Source organism: Lutzomyia longipalpis, chromosome 2 (genome assembly GCF_024334085.1).
Source record: "Lutzomyia longipalpis isolate SR_M1_2022 chromosome 2, ASM2433408v1".
In the NCBI taxonomy this organism is placed as follows: Eukaryota; Metazoa; Arthropoda; class Insecta; order Diptera; family Psychodidae; genus Lutzomyia; species Lutzomyia longipalpis.
The window spans coordinates 14,665,808-14,689,008 of NC_074708.1; the positions used below are offsets into that span (position 1 = coordinate 14,665,808).

The 23,201-nt window shown below is 34.4% G+C and overlaps 2 protein-coding genes across 7 annotated transcripts in view; one reads left to right on the forward strand and one right to left on the reverse strand.

The window, feature by feature from the left end:
- Positions 1 to 23,201, forward strand: part of LOC129790857 (uncharacterized) — a 679,906-nt gene that overhangs the window by 611,219 nt on the left and 45,486 nt on the right. The window lies entirely within an intron of this gene.
- LOC129790819 (bridge-like lipid transfer protein family member 3B) lies at positions 112 to 23,201 on the reverse strand. 6 transcript variants are annotated; one of them, XR_008750630.1, is made up of 17 exons: positions 23,045 to 23,188; positions 17,871 to 18,072; positions 15,199 to 15,308; positions 14,344 to 15,114; positions 13,157 to 13,476; positions 12,803 to 12,895; positions 11,360 to 12,734; positions 8,942 to 9,268; positions 8,681 to 8,851; positions 8,475 to 8,589; positions 7,537 to 7,557; positions 6,508 to 6,653; positions 6,311 to 6,434; positions 4,778 to 5,085; positions 4,587 to 4,704; positions 4,329 to 4,486; positions 112 to 3,925 (listed from the first exon to the last, which is right to left on the reverse strand). XR_008750630.1 is itself a non-coding variant. In XM_055828572.1 (16 exons), exons 1-16 carry the CDS (start codon positions 23,086 to 23,088, stop codon positions 4,439 to 4,441), a joined length of 4,293 nt encoding a protein of 1,430 aa, XP_055684547.1. In that variant the 5' UTR covers positions 23,089 to 23,201; the 3' UTR covers positions 112 to 4,438. The 6 variants fall into 6 exon arrangements, 4 of the variants coding, with proteins under 4 accessions (XP_055684547.1, XP_055684549.1, XP_055684551.1 ...); XR_008750629.1 differs by having other exon boundaries at positions 112 to 4,158; XM_055828572.1 differs by having other exon boundaries at positions 112 to 4,486; positions 23,045 to 23,201.

Below are 23,201 nucleotides of genomic sequence, written 5' to 3' on the forward strand. Positions count from 1 at the left end.
CGCGCCCACACGAAGCCCACCCTAAATAACATATTGGTTGAGGTACTGCAACGACCCAGGAAAGATGGAAATTTTGTGACATTCTCGCATTTTATCGTCAAATTCGCTGTCTTTCAGAAAATTCAAATTTATTTTATATCCCATTTACATGATTTATTTATATCCTCCTGTTGCAATTTTTTTATTTTATTACTATTTCACATACACTTCATTCTCTTTCTTTTTTTCAGTGTCTTTTCACTTCTTCATTCCTCTTTGCGAAAAACTAAAATGCGAATGCAACGGAATTCATTTCTCCCACAAAAAAAAAGAAAAGAAATATCATATTTGCTAAGTATGTAATAAAAAAAACATAAATCTCAGTCCAATAAAATCTTATACAACGATTTTCATGGTAAAACATGAAATATATAGTAAAAATATCAATAAAAAAATCTAGATATGATAATTTTTCTCTCATTGGGAAAATCATCTAAAATATCTCTCTTTAAAAAAAAACCTCCGGACTGATTTTATTTTATTTTTTACAAAATCACATTCATTTTTTAAGGAATTTGCAATTTTTCTCTGCATTCGTGTTTCGTCTATGCAGCAGATTGTAATGTTATAATAAAGTGGCACAACTCTTTGGAATTTATCATACATTTATTTATTTTTTCACACATCCTGGATGCACGCAAACATTCAAGCTTCATTTATTTTCTTCTCTTTAAATCTCGCATAACTTTAGCTCACAGAGAATTGAATTTAATCACCGGGGTTGTATCTTTTGTAGTTTTAGAAAAAATGATTTAATAATATAGAATGATTTTGAAATATAAAATCATTTAGAGGTACAAATAAATCATAGCATCGCTGAAAACAAAATAAGGCGTCAAATTGATTTTTTCCCTCATTGATTGGAAGGATCTTGATTTTTTAATTGAGTTTTTAAATACAATAATTTCAAGATTGTCTGTAAAACCAATAATTTGATTTTTCAGTTTAAAAGGGATCAATTCTGTTAACCCTTTCGCGTTCTTTGGGTCATACGTTGACCCAAGTGTGAAACATTAGATTTTAGACACCGAATTTTATGGATTTAATTATTTTTTTCAAGTTAAAAATGCGTTGAATTTACGTAAATAAGGTTAATCCTGGAGGATTTTGGAGGATTTTGCTGGATAAAGTGACCAATTCGACTTTTTTTCAATTGCCACAAAATTAAAATCTATTTAATATTTCGTGATAAATTTTACATCTGTGTATAGGAAAGTTTCAATACCTCAATATCGTCGAAAGAAAACTTTTAAAAATATTTTCTTTTAAGAGAAAATTAAGGTCAAACTTTTTAGCTTAGAAACCTCGATCCTCCAGTGTCAAAGAAGACGATTTTACTGAGAAATATTTTCTCATAGCGTCCATAAAATAAAAATCGAGAAGAAAAGAGCGAATGTTTCATACGGATGCGAAGGGGTTAAAAATCTTTTCCTACAATTTGAATGTTATTGAAGATTTTGACCGAAAAATAAAACATTTACGGACCTAGAGAAATCTTTCAGTAAAGTCTTTAAATATTTCCAGAAATGATTTTCCTTTTTTATCACAACTGAAAAGGAAATCTAAGCTGTCAAAATCTTGTAATATTTTTCGCAGATAAACGAAAAGATTTTAATCAGAATCAACCCCTACGAAATTTTCAAGACAAAAAAAATGTTTTGTGCTGTTTCAAGCATAAACTATTCAATCCTTGAACAATACTTGAAATGAAAAAAGGAGAATTGTGGCTTAAACGAATCATTTAGCAGTGCAATGCTGTAAAATACCAACCCGAGATGGAAGGATTTTATATACAGATCCCGTAACAAAAAGAACAATAACAAAATGCTTTCCAAAGCATTCGTCCTTTATCATTGAAAGTGAAGAGCATTGTTATCTATTGCACAGCAAAATACTGGAGAGAATGAAACTTATAATACAGAGGAAAATAATATGATATGCATTTTGTAGATTCTTTTGCTGTTAGTTTCAAAGAAAAACCCTTGCAAGTTTATCTTTCTCAATTTAAATATTGAAATAATATTTTCCTCGATTTTCCTCTTATTTTTTTTTTTTTTTCATTTCTTGCGATTTGCTAAAATGACGAATAGCAGGAGACTTAAATTTTCTTCAATATTGTAGATAATTCCTTAATGTTATATCAGCTGAAAATTCTTTAAAACAGTCAACAATTATACTTAATTCTTTGTCAATTTCAATAACGTTCTATTAGAATTCCTCTTTTTTTTTTCACTTTCTAATTTAATATTACAATTTTTTTTTATTTCATCTAGCTAAAAAACACATAAACACTCAATCCCTCTCTTAAGCACTCAGAGGATTCTAACTATATATGTTAATTAAATTGTTTTCCTTCCAATTCCTGTTTCTTTTTAGCTGTGATTTTTTTCGCTCTCACTTTCTCTTTTTCGCAAAAAAAGAGGGCAAATATAAATATAGCTGTTTATGCACAACAACATAATTAATATTCCTCTGTTTATTCCCTTCACTTCTAAGTATAGAACACCAAAAAGTCAATATTAATTGAGATATTTGAATTTCAATTAATTGATCACTGAATTATGTACTTCTTTATGCAAGAATTACTTTGAATAGCTCAAATTTCCATTTTAATAATCCTTAAATTTTTGCTCTCTCTCTCACATTAAATTCACCCCCAAAATAATGTCTTTTTGTTGCTCCCATTTAACCTTCATATAATTATTCTTTTTTTGCATGCTCTCTTTATTCCCTCCCGCATTATGCATTATACATAACATTTTGCACTAAATATTTCATTCTCTCGGCTTTATTTTCTCTCTCTCTTTTCCCAGAAAACAAAAACATTTTATTTTTACCAAAATAGACAACCCAATGTAATTGCTCAGCGGCATGAAAATTATTTGATATTTTTTTTTCACGTACAAAGAAAAATTTGATACAACAGAAAATTGCTTTAAGTTGTTCTGAATGTTTGTGAAAAGATTAAAACAAAATATTTACAATTTTTAAAATATTCATTTTCCTTAAAAATCCTGCTGCGATCAAACGTTTGAAGAGGTCCACTTTTTCGAAAAATTATTAATTTTATTGTTTTTGAGGCTCTTTCGATAATTTATTTAAAAAAAAAGAATATCAAAAATAAAAATTAAGCTTAGAACTTCCAGAAAAATAACATTCTCACGTGTTCTTAATCTTTTTAAGAACCGTAATTTTCTATTTTCTATTTTCTTTTTTTTTTTAAATTCTTAGAATTCAAAATTCACGAAAAAACGTACTTTTGCCTCTTTTTTTTTTTGTTTTTCATCCGTAATTTCAAAAATAACGTCATTGGTTGCATTTTTACAAATTAAGTCCTTTTCTCAGCAGATTTCAGTGGAAAATGCTATTCCGGCTTCATTCTCTAAAGGCTACAACAGATAAACTAGAAATTTCTCATGCGGCGAGGTTTTTTGACCAATCAGAAGCGAGAGATGGGACACGCATTCTCAACGCACCGTACGAGAACGTTTTTCGGTCAATCCGTAGCGACGATAGGCCACGAAATCCTCGCTGCACGAGTTTATCGTCCATCTGTTGTAGCCTTAAGAATGAGAAACTCCCGTGATAAACTCACGAAGGCTCTACTGCTTAGAAAGAAATATGAAAACCGGGAAAATCTTGCAGGAGTTTATCACGTTATTTAATTATTTTCCCAGTTTTTCTCCTGATAAAAGCCATCATGAGTATATCACGGGAGTTTTTCACTCTTAGAGAATACAGCCCTAGGTCCTTATGGTCCTTATTCTCAACTATTTTGTCTTCTAAGATTGTAGTTCAAGATTAACTTTGAGAAGGAATTTTGTCTTATACAACCAATAAATCAAACTTTTTGTTCATTTCTTTAACTATAAACTGTGAATAAATCCTGCAATGAAATAAGTTGAGCAAATTATAAAGAGAATTATAATATAAAAGAACAAAGAAAACTTAAAACATTCAGAACAACCTCGTATACATAAAATGAATTTTACAAAAGTTTCTATTGCACTCATTAGAGGCACCTTCACGTGACGCATCAAATGCAAATTTTCTCCTCAAAATCTACTCCTATACACATGACTTTGCTGCAGTAAATTGCTGCAGGAATGTTAACACTCACTGGGTCCAAAAAAAAGCCAAATTAATTGCACTGAGAAACGCACGTGAGTTGGTGTGAAACGTGCTTTTAACAACAACAAAAAATTATCTGCACTAAGCTGAACAGGAAGAATTTCACTTGGGTTGATGTAAATGCGACATGTTGAGGGTGTTTTTCCACCATTCCTTACCTTACTGAATGTGTCCCTCATGTGGGCATTGTGCTGTGCTATATATCTCTCTCCCCAATCTAGGAATTGTTATTCTCACCACAGCATTGTATGCAGTCCATGCAATGGTGCTATCTATTCCCAACATTCTTATTTGTTTCAGCTTGCGTGAGTTGTTGCTGAAAGGACATTCACACAATAAATGAATTATCCGGAAAAGTGGGTGAAGGGTCGGGGGAATTGCCTGTCTCCCATACAAATAGAACAGAATTATCTCACCTGGAGGGATCTAACTGTATCCAATAGTGTACGTTTCTCATCGAGAAGTGTTGTTATGTCATCCTGAGCTGCCTTTAAATACGTCTTTAGCACTTCATTCTCCTGCTTAGCCCTTATTCTGCAATGAAAAGTTCATCAATTACTCATCACTCTAAGTTGTCTAATTAAATAATAATAAATCTCTGACGTACTGATGGGATTCAGAAGCTTTCTCCGCAGACGTCAATTGCTTCTTGAGACTCTCATTGTCCATCTTTAGTTGCTGCAGTACCAACTGAAGGGAAATAACTTCCCTATCTCTCTCCTTTCGACTACCCTGTGGTGCATTTTGATCACGCTGAATGCCGTGTGATTCAGGCTGAATGTAGAAGATTCCCGATTTATCACGCTCAATTTTCATCCGACCAATTGCTAAATTTATTGGAATAGGTCCCGGAGAGGTAATATTCACCGGTGGACGATCTTCAATTAAATTCAGTCGGACATTCTCGACTGTTATCTGAAAATTTGGGAAAATTATTATGAAGATTTAAGTTCTTAAAGTTAATCCTTAGCTAACGATGTGAGATTGTAAAATAGTTAAGAATAAAGACCTGGGGCTGCATTCTCTAAGAGTGAAAAACTCTCATGATAAACTCCCGAAGGCTTTTTGCAAGAAAACGTGAAAAAAACTTTACGTGAGCTTGATTTTTTAAGAAAAATAATGCATCCGTGATAAACTCCCGTAAGATTTTCCCGGTTTTCACATTTCTTTTAAAGCACTAAAGTCTTCAGGAGTTTATCACGGGAGTTTTTCAGTCTTAGAGAATTCATGCCCTGGGTGTCCTAAACCCAGATTTCCTAATTTTACCATAAAAGTACACGCATACATTTTCTTTATTGACTTTGAATATAAAGTTTTTTTTTTATTTTTACAAAATCGAATGGATTCGATTAAGGGAAGAGTTGTATAACTTCTTAAGCAAAATTTCAAGAATTTTTCTTGAAAATTGGCTTTCCCAGACAATTTTAAAGGCTAACTTCGTAGGAATTTCGAAAAAGGAGACTATTCAGGCTTAGCTGAATTAAAATTAGTCCCAAATTAGGATATTGGGTTAAATTCACTAGTCAGACAGTCTTAATTTTTTTTATGTTTAATGAAGATTTTTTTTTTTTAAATTTCTTGAACATGTCTTAAGTCAGGCTTAATCGGACAAAGGTATATTTTAGATTAAATCTTTTGATCAGATGATTACGGTTTTGGCAAAGAAAAATTCAGCTTTTTTTTTATTTAATTTTGTTACGGGTTCCATCCAATAAGATAAATTCAGCTTTTGGTCAAGAGAATATTCGTTTTAGGTCAGTAAAATGCTCATTTTCGTCATAAAAGTTTTCCAATTTCAGGAGGATGGTTTCATACGGAATTTTCTCCTGATAAAAAGCAGAATTTAATGGCTAAAATTCTAATTTTCTGATTAAAAGATTTAATTTAAAATACGTGTTTAGCCCGATTCAGCCTGACTTAAAAAATCTTAGCTTTCGATTAAGAATACTTCAAAAATCTTGAGTGCTTAAGAACTCTTAACTTTCGCCTAAGAAAACTTGAGAAATTTGAAGTTTTTGGGTATTTCTTATGAAAATTTAAGAAATCCTAAATTTTTCTTAAGAAAACTTTAGAAATCATTAAATTGTCTGACTAGTTTCTGAATTTCACTCATTTCAGTTCAAATAAAATAAAAACTTACATCCATAGGAAGTGGCCGAGGTATCACTTCATCCTCACAGAGATCATTGAGCCCAATAACTGTGCTCATGGACATCTGCATTGTGAGATCCTTCACTAAAACATCCACTTTGTGTGAAAACCAACTGAAAGGCAACAAATAAACATTTCATTCTAAACAAATCCCAAACAGACATTTTTAATTATTTTTCTCCCTACCTCAGGACACTCTTCTTATCCTTAATTCCACTTTCTAAGTCTTCGGGGGCATTAAGTTCCTCCTCCAGTCGCACTTGAATACAAGGCGGTGACTCTGGATTGTACGGAGCCATATTCCACGCTCGACATCTTGCTCCAAACTTTGTCTAAAAGATTTTTTTTTAACGGAAAACAATGCGGAGATTGTACTAGAAAATGTCCCTGGGACAAACTAAATTGATAATCTAATTGATCCAAAATGTTATTAGGCCACACACTTTCCACACACGCGCAAACAAAACACACACACAATTCACTAGAAACGTTCTAAAATAAAATTGAGTGATCATGAAGCCAAGGAAGGTATTTTTTGTGATTAATATTTCACATTGTTTTTTTTGTGCGCAAAAGTAAATTAATGAAAGAGAAAAAAATATAGAGGTAAAAAAGAAATAAAACATCTAAGAATTTCCGGAAGATCATGCAACTTGCAATTTTCTATAGAATTTTCTTGCTTTAATCTCTACCAATTCTTTGAGTTGATTTCTTTCGCAAGGACACAAAAAAATTGTTTGAAGAAAAACAAAAATTTTATAAAAAAGCTTCGATTCTTTCTTCTATTGCTGCAAAAAGGTGGTTTAGAAAGAATTTGGAAAAAAAATCTCTTGCTTCTCTAAAGAAGGAAAAAAATAATTTTTCTATGAGTGTCATCACCAATGGATTTTTGGGGCTATTTTCTTGCTGTTTATTTTATACAAAAAAAAATCAGAAGGAATTTTTAAAAATGTTTTAAGTCAAAAAACAAAATAAATCTCTATGGAAGATAAAATTGAAGAAACAGCTTGGAGGAGCTACGAGACAAAAAAGACGTTCATTCAACTCAAAGGAGAGAGAAAAAAAATCTAACACAATATTTTCTACAAAACAAAATCTTTTTTTTTTTTTTTTGCAAAATCCCTATTAGGATTTCCTAAAATTTTCTTTTTTTTTCATCTTGCTTAAAATCTTTAAATCTAAGGTAATATTACTTAAAACAAAAGTAAGATGTACCTTTGGCGTTTGGTGACCAGTCTTTTAATGTTTTCGGATTATTTTTGCAATTTTTTTTTGATTTATTTTATTCGAAAAAAATCACATTTTTCGTGTTTTTTTTATTCAGAATTGGTGTTTGATTATCAATTTTTTGTTTTTATTTTCAATACCGCCACACGTTTTCCGTTTTTTTGGTTCAATTTGTTTTTATTGTTTTTTCAATATATTTTTTTTTGTTTGGAATAGAAGATAGAGAAAGCATGCAAAAAAGAAGATATATATTGCAACACATTAACATTTTATCATATTATAATATTATATATAATATTTTTTGATTATATATTTTGGATAGATAGAGGAAATAAGAAAAAAATGGACATAATAAAATATTTTGATTATTTGAAGAACAAAGTTAAGAAGAAAATTATTCTTTCAGAGAATAAATATTTAAAAAAAAATATTAAGAAATATTTTTTGTAATATTTTCTTTTTATATAGAAATAAGAAGAGTTAGAGAAATAAGAGATAGAGCACACGTTTAGAGAGAAAAAATCAATGAGAAAACTTTCTTTGATTTCTCAGAGACGGGTTAAATTTTCAAAAAAGAAAACTCTCATTTTTATATACATTTTCTCGTGTAAATAAGATTATTTCTTGAAAAAGTTTATTATTAAGAAAATAAGAAAGTTTGCCAGAAGCTAAGCGACACCATAAAAAATATATTTTATGTGTTAAATAGGAGAAGAAATCAGAGGAAATCAGAGTCTTTGATAACAGAAAAAGTCGTGTAAGTGTTTGAAAGAAGTTTTAAAGGAAAATCAGAGACTGTCTTAACACTGCAAGTTTTTTTTAAAAATCTTTTATAAAAATCCGTGTGTTCGGAAAAACGTGTTGAGATGGAAGAAAGTAAGAAAAAAAAGTGAATGATTTGAGAATTAATTTGGTGTGAAATTTACCTGCAATTCATCCCACGGAATAGCTCCGCATTCATCACAGGAAACTGCCGCCACTTGTAGGCGTAACGACGAATCTGAACCCTGATTCTGTCGGATAATTTCAACTGTTGTTAACCTGAATGGTGAAGAGTAATCAATCAGCAATCACATCCCTCCACAGAGAATGCGGATGAAAGAAAATTTATTTAAAAAAAAATCCACTTTACCTAAATGTAGCCATTGAAACGAGATCTCTTCGACGCCAAATACTCGCTTCAGATGGTTCTGATGGTGAGGAAATATTCGTCTTGTAGGCCCCAATTTGCTCTTCGCACACTTCACTAGCCATCTCCACGGGGGATGCTTTCAAATTGCTATCCGTTGCAAAGGGATTCAATCTGCATGCATGAAAAGAAGGAAAAAAATATTGCCATCAATGGAAAAGCCCCATTCGTGTCACATCAATCACACAACCATCATCCCCTCACCTAAACATCACATCCATACAATCAGCCGTACCCTCCACCATAATGTAGTTCTCCGAATCCGAACTCAGATCACTGTGTATGGAGAAGGTGTCACTGGCATCATCTGTTCCCACCTTCAGTGCCGAATCAATGGATGTCATCATGGTGGAAAAACCCTTCTTGATTGACATGATACCCGTGTTGATTTCACGCGTGAAACTCGTATCGCTCACGGAATTGCGATTTCGACCACCCTTGAGGGAGCTAAGAAGTTCAGTCTTGGCACTCGGCGACGGAGGCACTGGTTGACTAGATGTTGGTTGACTCTGAATTTGCACGTTGTATCTACTGATTGGAAGACAAAGCTTATCGAACGATACAAAAGGGGCAAAATTGGAAGCTTTTTATAGTTCAGATACATAGATGGATAGACTACAAAAGCAGCTGAGAGAAAGTTTCTGGAGATGTTTTGAGTCAAAAGTGTTACCATCTCTAGAGGTTTCACCCGGAGATTTTGGATTTCGAGGTATGATCTTCGGGTTGCGCGTTTAGGATGAATTTCTCCGAAAAAGTTTCCGGATGAAAATTAAAAAAATTAGAATTTTAAATAGACTCTGTAATTTAAGAAGTTTCGATTTCTTTTAGCTAAAGGAAAATCGTCTTAAGTCAGATCTGAATTTTTCTAAACCAGAAGAAAACTTCTTTAAGCTAAACTACAATTTTCTTCAAACTATGAGTAAAATTCACTATTCAGACAGACTTAAGAATGCCTTAAGAAAGACTTAAGTTTTCTTTAGATCCTTAATGTTTTCTTAAGAATGCCTTAAGTTTTCATAATATTTTTGTGAGAATGTGGTAGTGTGAGCAGGAGGAGTAGAAAGAAGGAGCGACGAGGAGTTAGTTGGAGTCGAAAAGCGAAGGAGAGAAGACCAGGAGAAAACTGAGCAAGTGAGTAAAGAATCAAAATTCTTACATTTCTTAAGATTCTTTAAGAAAAAACTTAAGATTTTCTAAGAAACATTTACGATTTTTCAGTTTTCTTAAGCAAAACTTAAGATATCTTCAGTCAGGCTCAATCGGGCTAAATACACATTTTTCGAAGATTTTTTCTGATCGCTTTCGGGCATTGGAATTCGTAAAAATCATCAAAAATATGCATTATGCTCGACTTACTCAAGAAATCTTAAGTCTCCCTTAAAAAAACTTAAGAATCTTGAATTTTTACATGAGAAACTCTAAGTTTTTTCTTAAAGAAACTTAAGAAAACTTAAGACTGTCTAACTAGTGAATTTCACCCTATATTTAAATTTTTGAAAGTCAGTCCCAAGATCTTTAAGCAAGACCTTTGTTGTAGACTGGAATAAGGTTTTTAAGGTCAGGCTTTTAAGGTGTCAAGGTTAGATCCGGCTGATTTGAGTCTGAATGCATCTTAAAAATCTGACCTTAAAAGGTTCGGCTTAAAAAAACTAGGTCTGCCTCAATAAATGGCTTTGTTTTTTAGGTCAGGCTTAAGTTTTTAAGTTAAACTTACATTTTTAAGATGTTACACAATTTACCTTACAATTGTTTAAGAAAAAGTTTTTATAGGTTTATTAGTAAAAAGCAGGCTAAGTCTAAAATGCACTTAACGCCTTTAACACTACCTCAGCACAGCATGACCTCGTTAAAAAAAACTTAAGTCTGGCCAGGGGGTAGACAAAACCCTTTTTTACCCGAACACAGCAAATAATGGCGGACGGTTTGCAAAGAAATTAAAGGAAGAAAATGACGTCACTTTATTTCCAAAAAGTGCGTCAAAATTTTTAAAATCAGTTTTAGTGCATTAATCTTCGTGAGACACCCCTCAAAAGCTATCAATCGATAGAATATTAAATTATCTATCCAGTGGTGGTGGATTTTTTCAGATTGAAGCATTTTCCTGGGTGTCTCAGCGAGTGAGCAGTGAATTCCTATGGAAATAGAGTCTTTGTCTACCCCCTGAGTCTGGCTTAAAAAACTCAAGACGATCCCTTAAAAATTTCGCAAAAAACCGAAACTTACAAACAAAAACCGAAATATTAAAAAAATATAATAATATTTTTTTTAAATATAAAAATAAATTTCATTGCCTAACGAGAAATCGTCGTAATTTTTAGTATTAGGGGAGAGCGGGGTTAATAAATAAAGCGAAATGTATAGCTCATTTCTTTAGGAAATTTACTGCCCTATAACTCTTTCTCAGATCATTTTGTTCTATCTATCTAGGAAATATGATATTTTTGGTTTCTTCCAAACCCTTAAGTGACTTTATAGCCCCGCCCTCCCCTACGGACATTTAAAAATTCAAGGGGGAGGGGGGTAAGTAAAATCTCCGAGTCAGAATGTAATGTGAGGTGGTAACCCACAGTTTTGACTAATTCAAAAGCTTTAGAAAAGAAAATAAAAGCAAACATAGCTCACCCATGCGTATTGGGGTTTGACTGATGGAACCCCTCGAGACCTTGGGAAGGATCTCCCGTGGGTGATGGGGACTCCACACTGCCAAAGGGATTCATGCTCTTTGTATGATCCAACGATGGCCAGGCTGTATTTGTGCCCAAACTCGCTGAATCCGGCACAACACTCTCCCCATCTCCACCACTGGATTCCTTTCCGGGCGTCTGCGAAGGCATCACGAGCGTTACCTCCACCTGTGGTATAACGCATCCAACAATAATTGAATTTGTCGTGGCTTTCTCCGCCATTATCCTCTTTGTGTCCAACGACAGGAAGGTGGAGAGCTCCGTGAGATCCTCAGCCAGCCGGAGGATGAAGAGGAATTGATAGTGATCAATTTGGAGACTAACTAAATTGGACACGTGGGCAATTACATGCAGATCTGCGGATTTCTCATCGCTGGATGAGTCTGCATTTTGGGATTTAAGTGTGGAGCTGTAGGTACTGTCGAAGGATTGTTGATTGTGGAATGGATTTGAAGCCATATTCGAGTGTTGCTGCGTGGAGTAGAAATCTTCCTGGATGTTTGGCATTAAGTACATCCCACCATCTGTTGAGGATTGCCTGAAATCACTAAAGGATTGACGCGATGCTTCCTTCTGCCCTTTTCGTGCATTCCTTGTTGAATCCGTCTCAAAAGGAAGGAATTTGGCATCTGCGTCGGACTTTCCATGAAGCCAGAGAGTCACAGGGACGGCATCCAGGAAGGGTATTGCCTTATTCACCCCAACTGATCGTGCTCCGTAGAATTCAATCCAAATTGGATCCAATTTTACACACCACACATCCCGTGGCTCCGTCCAGAGGGCATGACGCGAAAGAATTGACCCAGAGGCATTGGATTGCGGTGAACCCGCTTGGGAGGGAACACTGGGGGTCACATCACTCGCAGCCACGTGCGAAAGTATGCGATCAGTGACAATACACAAATCTCCCTCCTTGGAGGGGAATCCCGATGAAAAGACTAAACTCCCTTCCTGCAGGGAGTGCAGTGCTTGAGCCAGATCAGCCCTTGATGTTCCCATTTCCCGAATATTCGTCACAGACGTCCGTGAAATTTGAATTTGCATTATTTTCGGACGATCCCGTTGCGATGGAACATCAATATTTGACTCAAAGACAACCCGTGGGAGGATTGCCTCCATCTTCACATCCATGTACATTAAGCTCGGCTCATTAGCCCCTCCGGGTGGTGATGCGGCATTCATTGAGTCCACAACGGACGTTCGCATGAGGCTATTGTGTAGATTGAGACCAAAAGAACTCAACCACAATAAACTGTCCACATCAAAGTGAATTTGTACTGGATTTATATGAACAAAAATCTTGGACGGAGGCACTACAAAAATGCAAAAAATTACCCCTTAAATTCTTGATCAAAAAAGCTTTTCAATCAATTTTTCTTACATGGAAACACAAAATCTCCCGGATAGTAGAAATAAGTGAATTCCGCATGAACGGCTGATAATTCCGTTGGGAAAGAGTAACGATCCTTATCACCTGGAATTACATTTTCCAACAACAAATTAATCCAATTTTCTCCCCCAAATCCCCTCAAAAAAACATAAAATACAGAAAAAAAGGAAAAACCATTCTACGGAAAAGCTAATTTCATAAAATCAGTGCAAAACCTGTTTTAAATTTCCTCTTTTGTTGTGCTAATAGAAAAATAAAATGAAGGACATCATTGAACGTGACTTCCAATGAATTCAACATTCTTCATTGTTATTTGTGAAAGGTAACTACAACAGGGAGCTTTACCTGATATAAATTCCTTTGGCATTTGCTTTTTTCCCGACGTCGTAACGCGATACAATGTAAAATCTTCTATACGGAGAATAACACACGCACTCATTAACTTGGATAAATTATCCAGAACTTGCTTCTTCACTGGAGAATCCTGCATTGAGGGGCTATCGCGACTTCCCGGTGCTGTACCATTGCCTTGAATGTTGGGTGTTCGCTCAAGGGGTGCATGACTCGGTGGGCGATTGGGTTGATAGAGATCCAACAATGATTCGCGAAATTGATTGAGTGATTGCTCCAGCCACAGAGCTGTTGGGGTTGATGCCTCTTTGTACCTGTGTTAGGAGCGTAAAAACGTGTTGGGATTCGTGAGATTCTCAAGTGATTGATTAGAATGGCTTTTGAGATTTCCCAGGAATTTTAGGAGTATAAACAAAACGATTTTTTTTATTCAAGAATTGAAGAAAAGAAAAATCGGGAAGAGATTTCTTAAAATAAAATAGAAATAATCATTTCTAGATATTTATTTGAGGACTGTGAAGGAAAAAAATAATTTCTGCTCAGGAATCTCATGAGTATAAACAGGAAGATGAATTCCAGGGACTCCTGACCAAGGCATGAATTCTGTATGGGTGAAAAAGTTTCGTGATAAACTCCTGAAGGATTTAGCACTTTAAAAGAAAAGAAAAAAAAACCGGGAAAATCTTACGGGAGTTTATCACGGATTCATTATTTTTCTTGGAGGATCATGCTGTGAAGTTTTCCTCACTTTTTCACTGCGAAAAGCCTTCGGGAGTTTATCACGAGAGTTTTTCACTCGTAGAGAATTTCATAAACCTAATAAAAAACAACCAAGGATTCAAAGAATTTTCTAACAAAAATTCTCCCTAAATAATATTCTTCAACATTAATTAAAATTTGAAAGCAAATAAAATGATTTTGTATCAATTTACATTGTGAATTATTCTACACCCTGTATTTACTCAGCGAAAATTCTTCGAACGGATTTGGCAAACAAATATTTCCTCAAGAAATCTGTTTAATGTTTCTTATTCACCACACACAGAGAAGCCCCCGCTGAATCGTCATTGATAAATAAAATGTGGCGGAAACTCAATGAAAAATTCACGCCAAAAACCATCGTAAAAGACATAATACAACAAAGGCCACCCAGAGAGCTATAAAACAGAGATTTTACTCACTTTGGCCAATGAATGCGACTCGCTTTTGCCAGATGGTAAGGGTAGTAGTCCACTTGGAAGCCTTGAACGGAAATCTGGAGTGCACCACCATCCCGGAGGTCCGGATGACACGATCTCCCATCACCTGGATCATCGCACAGATGCAAATCAATGCGCTGACTGAAGAAATGGTACGACGTCTCGCGCACATCGAAGAGATTGAAGGATTTCTGTGCTGTCGTCTGACTCCCAGCTGCATCTGGTTGACGCGATTGTTGGGCAATCTGTGCTTGATACTCAGGCAGCATTTCCAACTTCTTTTGCGCCTTTGTCTTCTGATTGGCATTCGTGGAGGTTTTTATGAGGCCCGACAGGGAATCAACAAAGTGAAGGGCAGCTTTGAGCTGAGAATCCGTAAGGACCCACAAGAGATCATCGAGGATGAGTACGAGGCGACAATTGAGGACATTGCAGTCACTCAGACGCTTCTTTATCGTTATCCTACAGCTGGCTTGATTCGTGAGTAGACGCAAAGGGGTGAGACTCTCATCCTGCGTCGAACTCGCCTCAATGCGCACCGTCTGCCATGAGAGCTCCTTGAAGATGAGCAACAAGCCACGCGTTGGGTCCTTGAGGCGTGTCACCCTCAAGTCCCCAAGCAGCCACTTTGGTGTCTTTGACTCAACACGTATCCTCGACATCTGCACCGATGCCGTAAATGCGGGACTCTTGAAACTCACATTCACCGTATTTACAATAATCGTAATGCCATCGATGACTTTGTGGATAAAGCTGCCGAATAAGCATGAAAAGGTGATACTCTCAGTAAAAAAAATATATTTTCTCCCCAACCCATCCACCTGTCGCGCTTCTCACCTATATTTTCCTTGTGGGGCCGTTAAAGCTTGCAACCCAGGTGTAGGAGCACCCCCACCGCTTCGCCCAAATTCACACGTCTCAACGGAAATGTTCACCTCATCGAGACTCTGCATTATGATGAAATATAGAAGAAAAGACACTTGAGAATTTCTTCTTTGCCTCTTTTCTCATGCGGAATCCTTCGAAATGAAATTCCTCCCCCAAAAAGAAAAATTCTCCAAGATTCTTTCTCTTTGTCTTCTTCGCATGTGCAAAAGAAAAATTCTGAAAGCTTATACTTTCTTCTCCCATTTTGCACATGAGAGATAAATAATAAATTGTTCTGTGGTCTTTCCAAGGAATCTTAAATATTCATTTGTATTTATATAATACTTAATTTAATCCCACATTAAATATTTCTTCAATGAACACCCCTCAAATGAAATATAAACATGTTGAGAGAAAGTATTTCTCTTTTTGTTTTCAACAGACAGCATTATAATGAAAGTAAAAGAGATTGTGGTTTATTTTTCTTTGTTTTATCTCTTAATTTGTAATTTAAAACACTTTGACATTTTATTTAAATATTTCCATAATATTTTGTGGTATAAAAGGACTTTTAAGTGTTTGTTAAATAATTAGAAAGTATCAAGAATTATAAGAAATCTGGCTTTAAGTTTGTCCTCGAGATTGAAATAAATTCTATATCCCTTTCTCTTAGACATCAAAGGCTTAAAGTGAATGCCTTAAATGCCAAAATCATCGAAATTGCCAAAAGGGATTTTATAAAAGATGAAAAGAAGCGAGCTTCATACCCCATCGTTTCTTTACACCAACCAACAAAACATAACTTTTCATTTTTGGATTTTCATGAAAAATTCACATTAAATCCTTGACATGCGAGCATTCTAGACATTTGTGCTCGCAACAATGGAGCAGCGAGAGAAGATTTTGAAACTCAGGACAGAATTCTTATTTTAAAAAATTCATTTTTATAGGATACAGTTGATATAAATTCCTATTCAGTGACCAAGAAATCCTCAAAATGTGAAGGAATTTAAAGTCTGAAGAAGATGATTGATGAATTCGGATCAGCAGTCGAATTAAGAAAATCAGCCATGGCTTGTCGCTAGTTGCAATGTTTCGGCAATTTTATTGCCATCATCAGGCTTTTAGCAGTATGACAAGGCTGTTTCGTTAACACTCGGAGGACTTTACTGGTACTTGCTACCAATTGGAACCTTAAAATCATCACAAAATAAAATCTATTGGACCTATCTCGATGAATTTAGCATCTATGTGTAGGGAATTTTAATTACTTTAAGATAGCAGAAAGAAAATCTCGAGAAAAGTCTTTTCTTTGGAAGATAATTGAGGTGAAAGTCAGAATCCAACGTGGAGGATCAAATTGATAATAACTACCAGTCAAAATCTCATACATTTTTGCCATTGTTTTGAGGTTATGTTTCCCCATATTTCCCAAATAAAGTACTCTTGTTCACTTTTCCTCAGTGAAAATCATTAATGTGGACTAATTTTATTGCCGGACGTGACTAAAAAGTTACTTTAAGAATCAAAGTTTGTGATGATTTAGGCGCAATAATAAATTAAGCAAAACTGCAGCTAAAAAAGTCGTTTGAATTAGCAATTTTGCATCGATTCTACGCATTTTTTTTCAGTGACGATTTTCGCAATTAAATATTTAGTAATTAGGTGTAGGAATGCTTGAAGGAGATCAAGAATTAGTGAAATTTTCGATCCTCGTTCAATAAACTGATTAATAATTAATTATTGAGCATATTTTATCAGCTGTTAGTTATTACCAATTTGATCCTCCACGTTGTGCCAAATGTTGGATCCTCCAAGTGTTAATAAGAACAATTATTATTTTTTCATCAATTATACAAAAATCTTTAAAATCGTTGAAATTTCAAAAGAAATTCTTTAAATTTTAACGATTTTTTAAACGTTAAAAAGGATCGACAGAATGAAAAAAGTTTTAAGCGATTCAATTTGGTTTTTTATAATAGTTTTACCCCCTTTTTATCAACCTATACAAAAAAAGTATTTTAAAAAAATGCTTAATTGATATTTAATTGTATTTTCAAAGATGAAATCTTTGTTTTCTTTTCCTAAATTTTTTTTAATGGGATTTTACTTTAATTTTTTCGAAGACAAAATGATTTTTACTGCGCTTTTTTTTCTTCATTGAAAACCTTAATTGTTTATCCTCACTTCATTTTCTCAATTCAAAAAATGATTAAGAATTTAAATAAATAAATTTAGACATTTTCAAAAAGAAATGATAAGAAATCTGAAAAGTTTATCTCCTGAATATTTCATTTTCTATCTCATTTCATGCTTTTCTTACGTTTAAATTTGATTAAAAAATGGCAAAGAAAACATGACCCTGAGGCAAAATATTATGTAGGTATTATATGAAATTCCTTTTCCTGCTATATGATAAAAGCTTTGTGTGAAAGCATCATGTTGGAGTTTGTACTTTTAAAGGAGGTGATACATAATATTCGTCTGATGAAGTGGAAAGTAAACACGTATTAAATGTCAATAAATAAATATTGATTCTTTGAATGGAAAATTGGAGAATCACACTCATATCGGTTCCATTCAGCACCTTCACATTATGCGAAATTCGCAATTTATTTTATTTTGGATAATGGAGTACTCACCAGTGTTATTGGGACACTCTTCAGTTTGGTCCAATGTATTCGGAATGCCACATGATTGCACCACGCTGACGTCAGTCGCAGCCAGGATGGTAATTCTAGCAATTCCGTGAGAACATTCTCATCTAGTTGCAAATTCGAGAGCTCCCCTTCACCCCGAAAAGTGCTCAAATTTATCTTATCCGACGACAAATTCTTCGTATATCTGCAAAAAAAAGATTAGTAGATGGTAAAAAAGAGAAGAAGATCCTAAATTAATTGAGGGGAGAAATTCTTCAAGTTGAATTGACTAATTGGTTCTCGAGGGTTGGATGGCGAAGGTGACAAATGATGTGATAATACGTGAAATAAATTGCTTGGATGGCTCAACACGTTTCACCCGAGACAATCCCACCCAACGCTTTTTTTTATTTTTCTTCATTTTCCGCTCACCGGAACCTTTTCCCTTTGACCTTTCAAACTCTCTTGCTCTCTCTTTTTCCACTTCAGGACCTTGATATTTGTTCGGTGACTTCTTTAACATCAGCAAATACTCACCGAGAAGAACCTATATGTTGAGTAATTGGACGTTACATCTCAATCATATGTTCGTAACAATGCTCTTCCAAACATTCCTAACATATCGTTACAAGGTTTATTTTTGTGTTTACCAATTTATTATTTTTTCTCCAGTTTTTTATGCTCACACACTGTCCCAATTACATACTTTTTTTTTCTCAAATAAAAAAAGTCGAATGTAAATAAAAAGTTTTATGTGCTGCGACCCATATAAATGGTGGCAAGAAGTGAAACAGACTTTTAGGATCATTAAAAATTCACTTTTTATTCAAATAAAAATAAATAATAGCAAATTGTAACATAATGTATAAACTCCATATGGTTGTTATAATTCAATTTTAGCACAATGGTTAGAAGTATTGTCTCTCATGCTAAAAACCTCGGGTTCGAATCACGTACAATAAACTTTTTTTCAGTCAGTTAATAAAAGCTAATAACTCCCATAGCCTTTTTTTCAAGCTTAAACAAATAATTTATGAAGTCTGTTGTGTCGAGAACAGGAGTTTATAAAAAAAATACTACATGGGAAGAATATAATTTAATTCCCAGGCAACTAATAAAAAACATGATGTTGCCATTTTTCATCTCAAATTACCCCATCAATTTAAATGCGGAAAACTCCTGCATGCTTTTGCATTTGATATTTCAACCCCGGAACAGCATATCAAAGACGGTGGAAGGAAGGGAAAAAAAAGGTTGTGTAAAAAAAAACTGAACGACAAACTTTCCTGTCCATCATCTGCAACTGAGAGCTTTCCCCCCTTCTGGGAATTTTCCTCGGGTAGTGATACCAGGAAAACTTTGACCTTTTGCCATTAATAATTCAATTTTCTTCATCTTTATTCAACTTCCTGATATTCCTATGCATAGAAAATACCACCATGAAGACAAAATGAGATTCTTTGGCAACTACGAGAACCCTCTACACATATGAAGAAGACATTTTAACTATGATGGAAAATCTAATTTGTTAGTATAGCCTTCTCCCGTGTGGAAAGTTCTACGAGACATTCTTCCCCATATGGAAAAGAAAAGATTATAATGCGAAGCAAGTGCGAAAGAATCTTCCAATTTATTGTACCCACAAAATTCTTTCCCCACGCACTCGTCACAACATTTCCCTTTCCTCCCCGTTATTGAAATTGCCCCCACATCAACCTTCGCATCATACAAAACAGGAGCTATTTTTGACGCAATTTTCCACGAAAATTGCATACTTTCCACCCACACTATCCGTATAAATTGCTAAAAATAATGAATTGTTTTATTTTGTAGCAGCAGAAAAAAGATTTTCTTTTTTTTTTCTCCGGAGAAATTGCGTGCTTTGTCGTGCTTTTGACCATCAGACACCCACTTTTATTCTCTCTCTCGCTTCTCCTATTACATCCATAAACACCTCTGAATGAGCTTCAATTTTCACATTGCGAGTATACATATATGCGAGAAAGTAAATATCAAGGATAAACTTCCAATTCAGTGTATTTTTTATATAAGGTAAAGTACATACCATCTTCTTGCTAAATTTTTTTCTTCAAGAAAAATATAAGGATAAAATATGATTCCTTTCCACATAAGATGGTAGCTCAAAAAAACTCCTTTGGGGTTTTTATATCAGACAGAAAAATATGTTCTTTAAAAATGGGGTGCATTAGATGGGTTTTTTCTTGCAAGAAATAAATTTCAATCCCAAAGGAAGTTCACTGTATTAGCTATATGAGAGATATTTTCAGGGCATTTAATTTCATTTTTCTTTATCAAGAATGTATTTTATTTAGTAGCAAAGGGGTGAGATAATGAGACTCTTGAATAAATTTGCATACAAAATCGATCGATATCTTTGAAACACTATAACCCTTTAAAGTCATTTAAATTTTGTTGAAGCTCTGGTTGATGTGATAAAAAGGATCTAAAACGGTGGTTTATGGGAAGATGAGAATGAGATGTATGAATTTTTTATATGATAGCATGAGGTATGTTAATGAAAATTTTACAGAGAAATCTGTGTAAGAAACTATCTATGAATACTTTAAAGTTATGTTGTCGAATAAAAATTAATATTAAAACTAAGGGGTCGATTCTGTTAAGAAATGTTAAAATCTTGCAAGATTCTGACACTTTATTTCTTCTTTTAATTGTATACTTTTAAATGGAAATATTTTTCCAGGACTCTTTAAACGACAATAGAACGATTTACTGGCAAAATCTTCAAACAAATTTTAAGTTGATAAAAAAGAAGAAAAATTCGACAGAATAGATCCCTTTTTAATTAATTTAAAATTATCTATGAGATTTACATCAATTTTTTAAAGGTCACGTTTATCATAAATTCATATCGTTTACAGAATGTTTTATAAACAATTAGTATACACCGAGTTATTTGATAGACTCTCTATCAAATAGCTGTAATGAGTCTCATTGATAAGAAGTAAAAAAAATATTTTTCCCTCACAATTTGCTTGAAAGAATGACGAACTTATGAATAAATTTATCTGAATGAAAAAGGTAAAAAAATACTTTGTGCTGTCCTGGAAATGAAAGAAGTGAAAAAGATGCAAAATTAAATGGACTGTAATCCATAAACCTCAAGAAGGTAAACTGAGAAATGCCTAAGCCCACGTTTGTACTCATTTTCCTAATTCTCTGTGCAATTATAATTTTCTCCGTGAAAGCCTGTGGTGGAGGAATTTGTGCCAAGGTAGAGGGAAAGCCGCAATATCAGGAAATACTTTCTTTTTAGAACCTCCACCCACCCCGCCTATTTAAGTTTCTGTGAGGGGTTGAGTGCGTTAAGAATCGCAGCTCAAAATAACTGTGGCGGGTGGTTTTTGGGCCCATCAACCACCACCCAATTCACCACCATTAAAGCCAACCTTCTAAACATGAGAAAACGTAGAAAATCATTCATAAAAATTCCTCTGAGAACGGTGTCGCATCTTTTCTGTGTGACATGGGGTGGAAATTTTGAAAAGAAATGCGTGGAGAGTTTTTCATTTCACATCCATCGATTTTTCTCCCACGGGATTTTCGCTGGAAAGGCCAAATATTAATTTCCTCATGTGGTATTGTTTGACCACCACACACCGGGGAAAAAAAGGCGCCTATTTACGCACCCCCCAACCCCACACCACAGCCCATGACCCACACCGTCCCAACTTTCGTCTCTTTCAACACCGGAGGGGAAATAATTTTCGCAAATTAACAACTTTTCCCAAAGGGGATTCTCAGTTTATTACATGAGGGAGCTCTCCTCCATATGCTCGACTTGCGTTTCATAAACAAAATAAAGTATTTATTTTGCCAGGCTTTTAAAGTTTTACACTTTTATCCTTCATCCTTGCTTTAGGGATACCTTTCTGTGTATTTTTTGCATTTTTCTTATGAGTGAGTTATTACAACATTAAAACAATCTGTTTTATCAATTTAAGTTTAAAAATCTGTTTTATCAATTTAAGTTTAAATATTTGGTGAAAACCACAAAAAAGAACTCCAAATAATTGGCCGAGAGGTTCTAAGCTTTTCATTTAGCTTAAAAACTTTAAATTATTCTTTTGTTTTAAATTAATTTAACGATTTAATGCAGAATATTATTCTAAATAATAAAATTGATAGACTAAATTTTTACAGAATAATTAAAAGTTCTTTAAAAGGTTCATAACATCTTTTCTAATATTTTTCTTTTATTTGACTTAATCGATAAACACTAGCTTATCATCTGAAAGGTCTTCGGTTCAAGCCCTGATCTGCGCAAATAAGTTAAGGTAATCTAATTTCCTTTTTCATGCCTATTTCTCCTATTTCTATCTAATTAGTCGCCGTTTTATTAATTTTTTGTCCAAGAAACTCAGAGAAACCTTCAGTTTCGGTATAGCAATTTTTCCATTGCAGTACCCTTTAAATTTTTTTTATCCCCGCATTTGGAGGGATCAGGTGGGTGTGGGGGAAACATGGTGTGGGAGGTGTTTTCGCCAGCACAAGACGGAGGCATTAGAATCATTTAGTGTTGATGAAAATTTACCTATGCTCGTTAAATATTCATGAAGAGTCTGGAATGGAGATACACCACCCAGTTACTGGCCACCACACCTAATGGGAGGATGCTGAGTGGCCTCTCGGATCATCTCTCCGACCACTTGGGGGGGCCCAAGAGAAAGTTTCGTGTTTTGCATGGGGGAGGATGGTGTACCGAAATAAATTGGGGTGAAGGTCAATTGGGCCACAGAGGCGCGCAAAGAGGAGATGAAAGGTCAGAAAATTGACGGGAAATTGCTTGAGAACAATTGGGCCACCAAGAAGATCCCTCCAAAATATCCCAGAATTTTCCGAGGTGTGGCAAAAAGGTACCCCCATCCCGAAATATTCAACAAGTTTAAAGTTTCTTCCATCCCAAAAGTTGTCCCTCAATTTGCATCTTTGTGATTGTTTGTTAATATTCTAGGAACTTCTTTCTCCCAATTCACGTCCATTCAGTTCCTCAGAAAGAGCAGAAAATAGTAAAAATATGCCATGACGAACCGTGGAAATATTCTTTTTTCCACCAACAAGGCAAAAAGAAAAAAATGTCTCCTAATTTAATTATGACCCCAAGGAGGAATTCATGCAAGACAGAATATTCTCCTTACCGCGATAGGTGCTTGAGGAGTTGATTCTTTATTATAGACACCATTATCACATAAATCTTTTCTTCTCAACCACTAATTTTCCATTTTCTTCACTTCACAAAATCTCTCACCGATTTTTCACATTGAACTTTTCCTGTCATTGAGGTGTCAAGCAATC

What these genes read in the sequence shown, in the direction of transcription:
- LOC129790819 (XM_055828572.1), bottom strand. Translation starts at nt 23,088, where the DNA reads ATGGTGTCTATAATAAAGAATCAACTCCTCAAGCACCTATCGCG. An exon ending in CTCCTCAAGCACCTATCGCG is followed by an intron (nt 18,073 to 23,044) that starts GTAAGGAGAATA and finishes TTTTTTTTGCAG; the next exon opens with ATATACGAAGAATTTGTCGT. An exon ending in TTCCGTGGGATGAATTGCAG is followed by an intron (nt 7,558 to 8,474) that starts GTAAATTTCACA and finishes AAACATTAAAAG; the next exon opens with ACTGGTCACCAAACGCCAAA.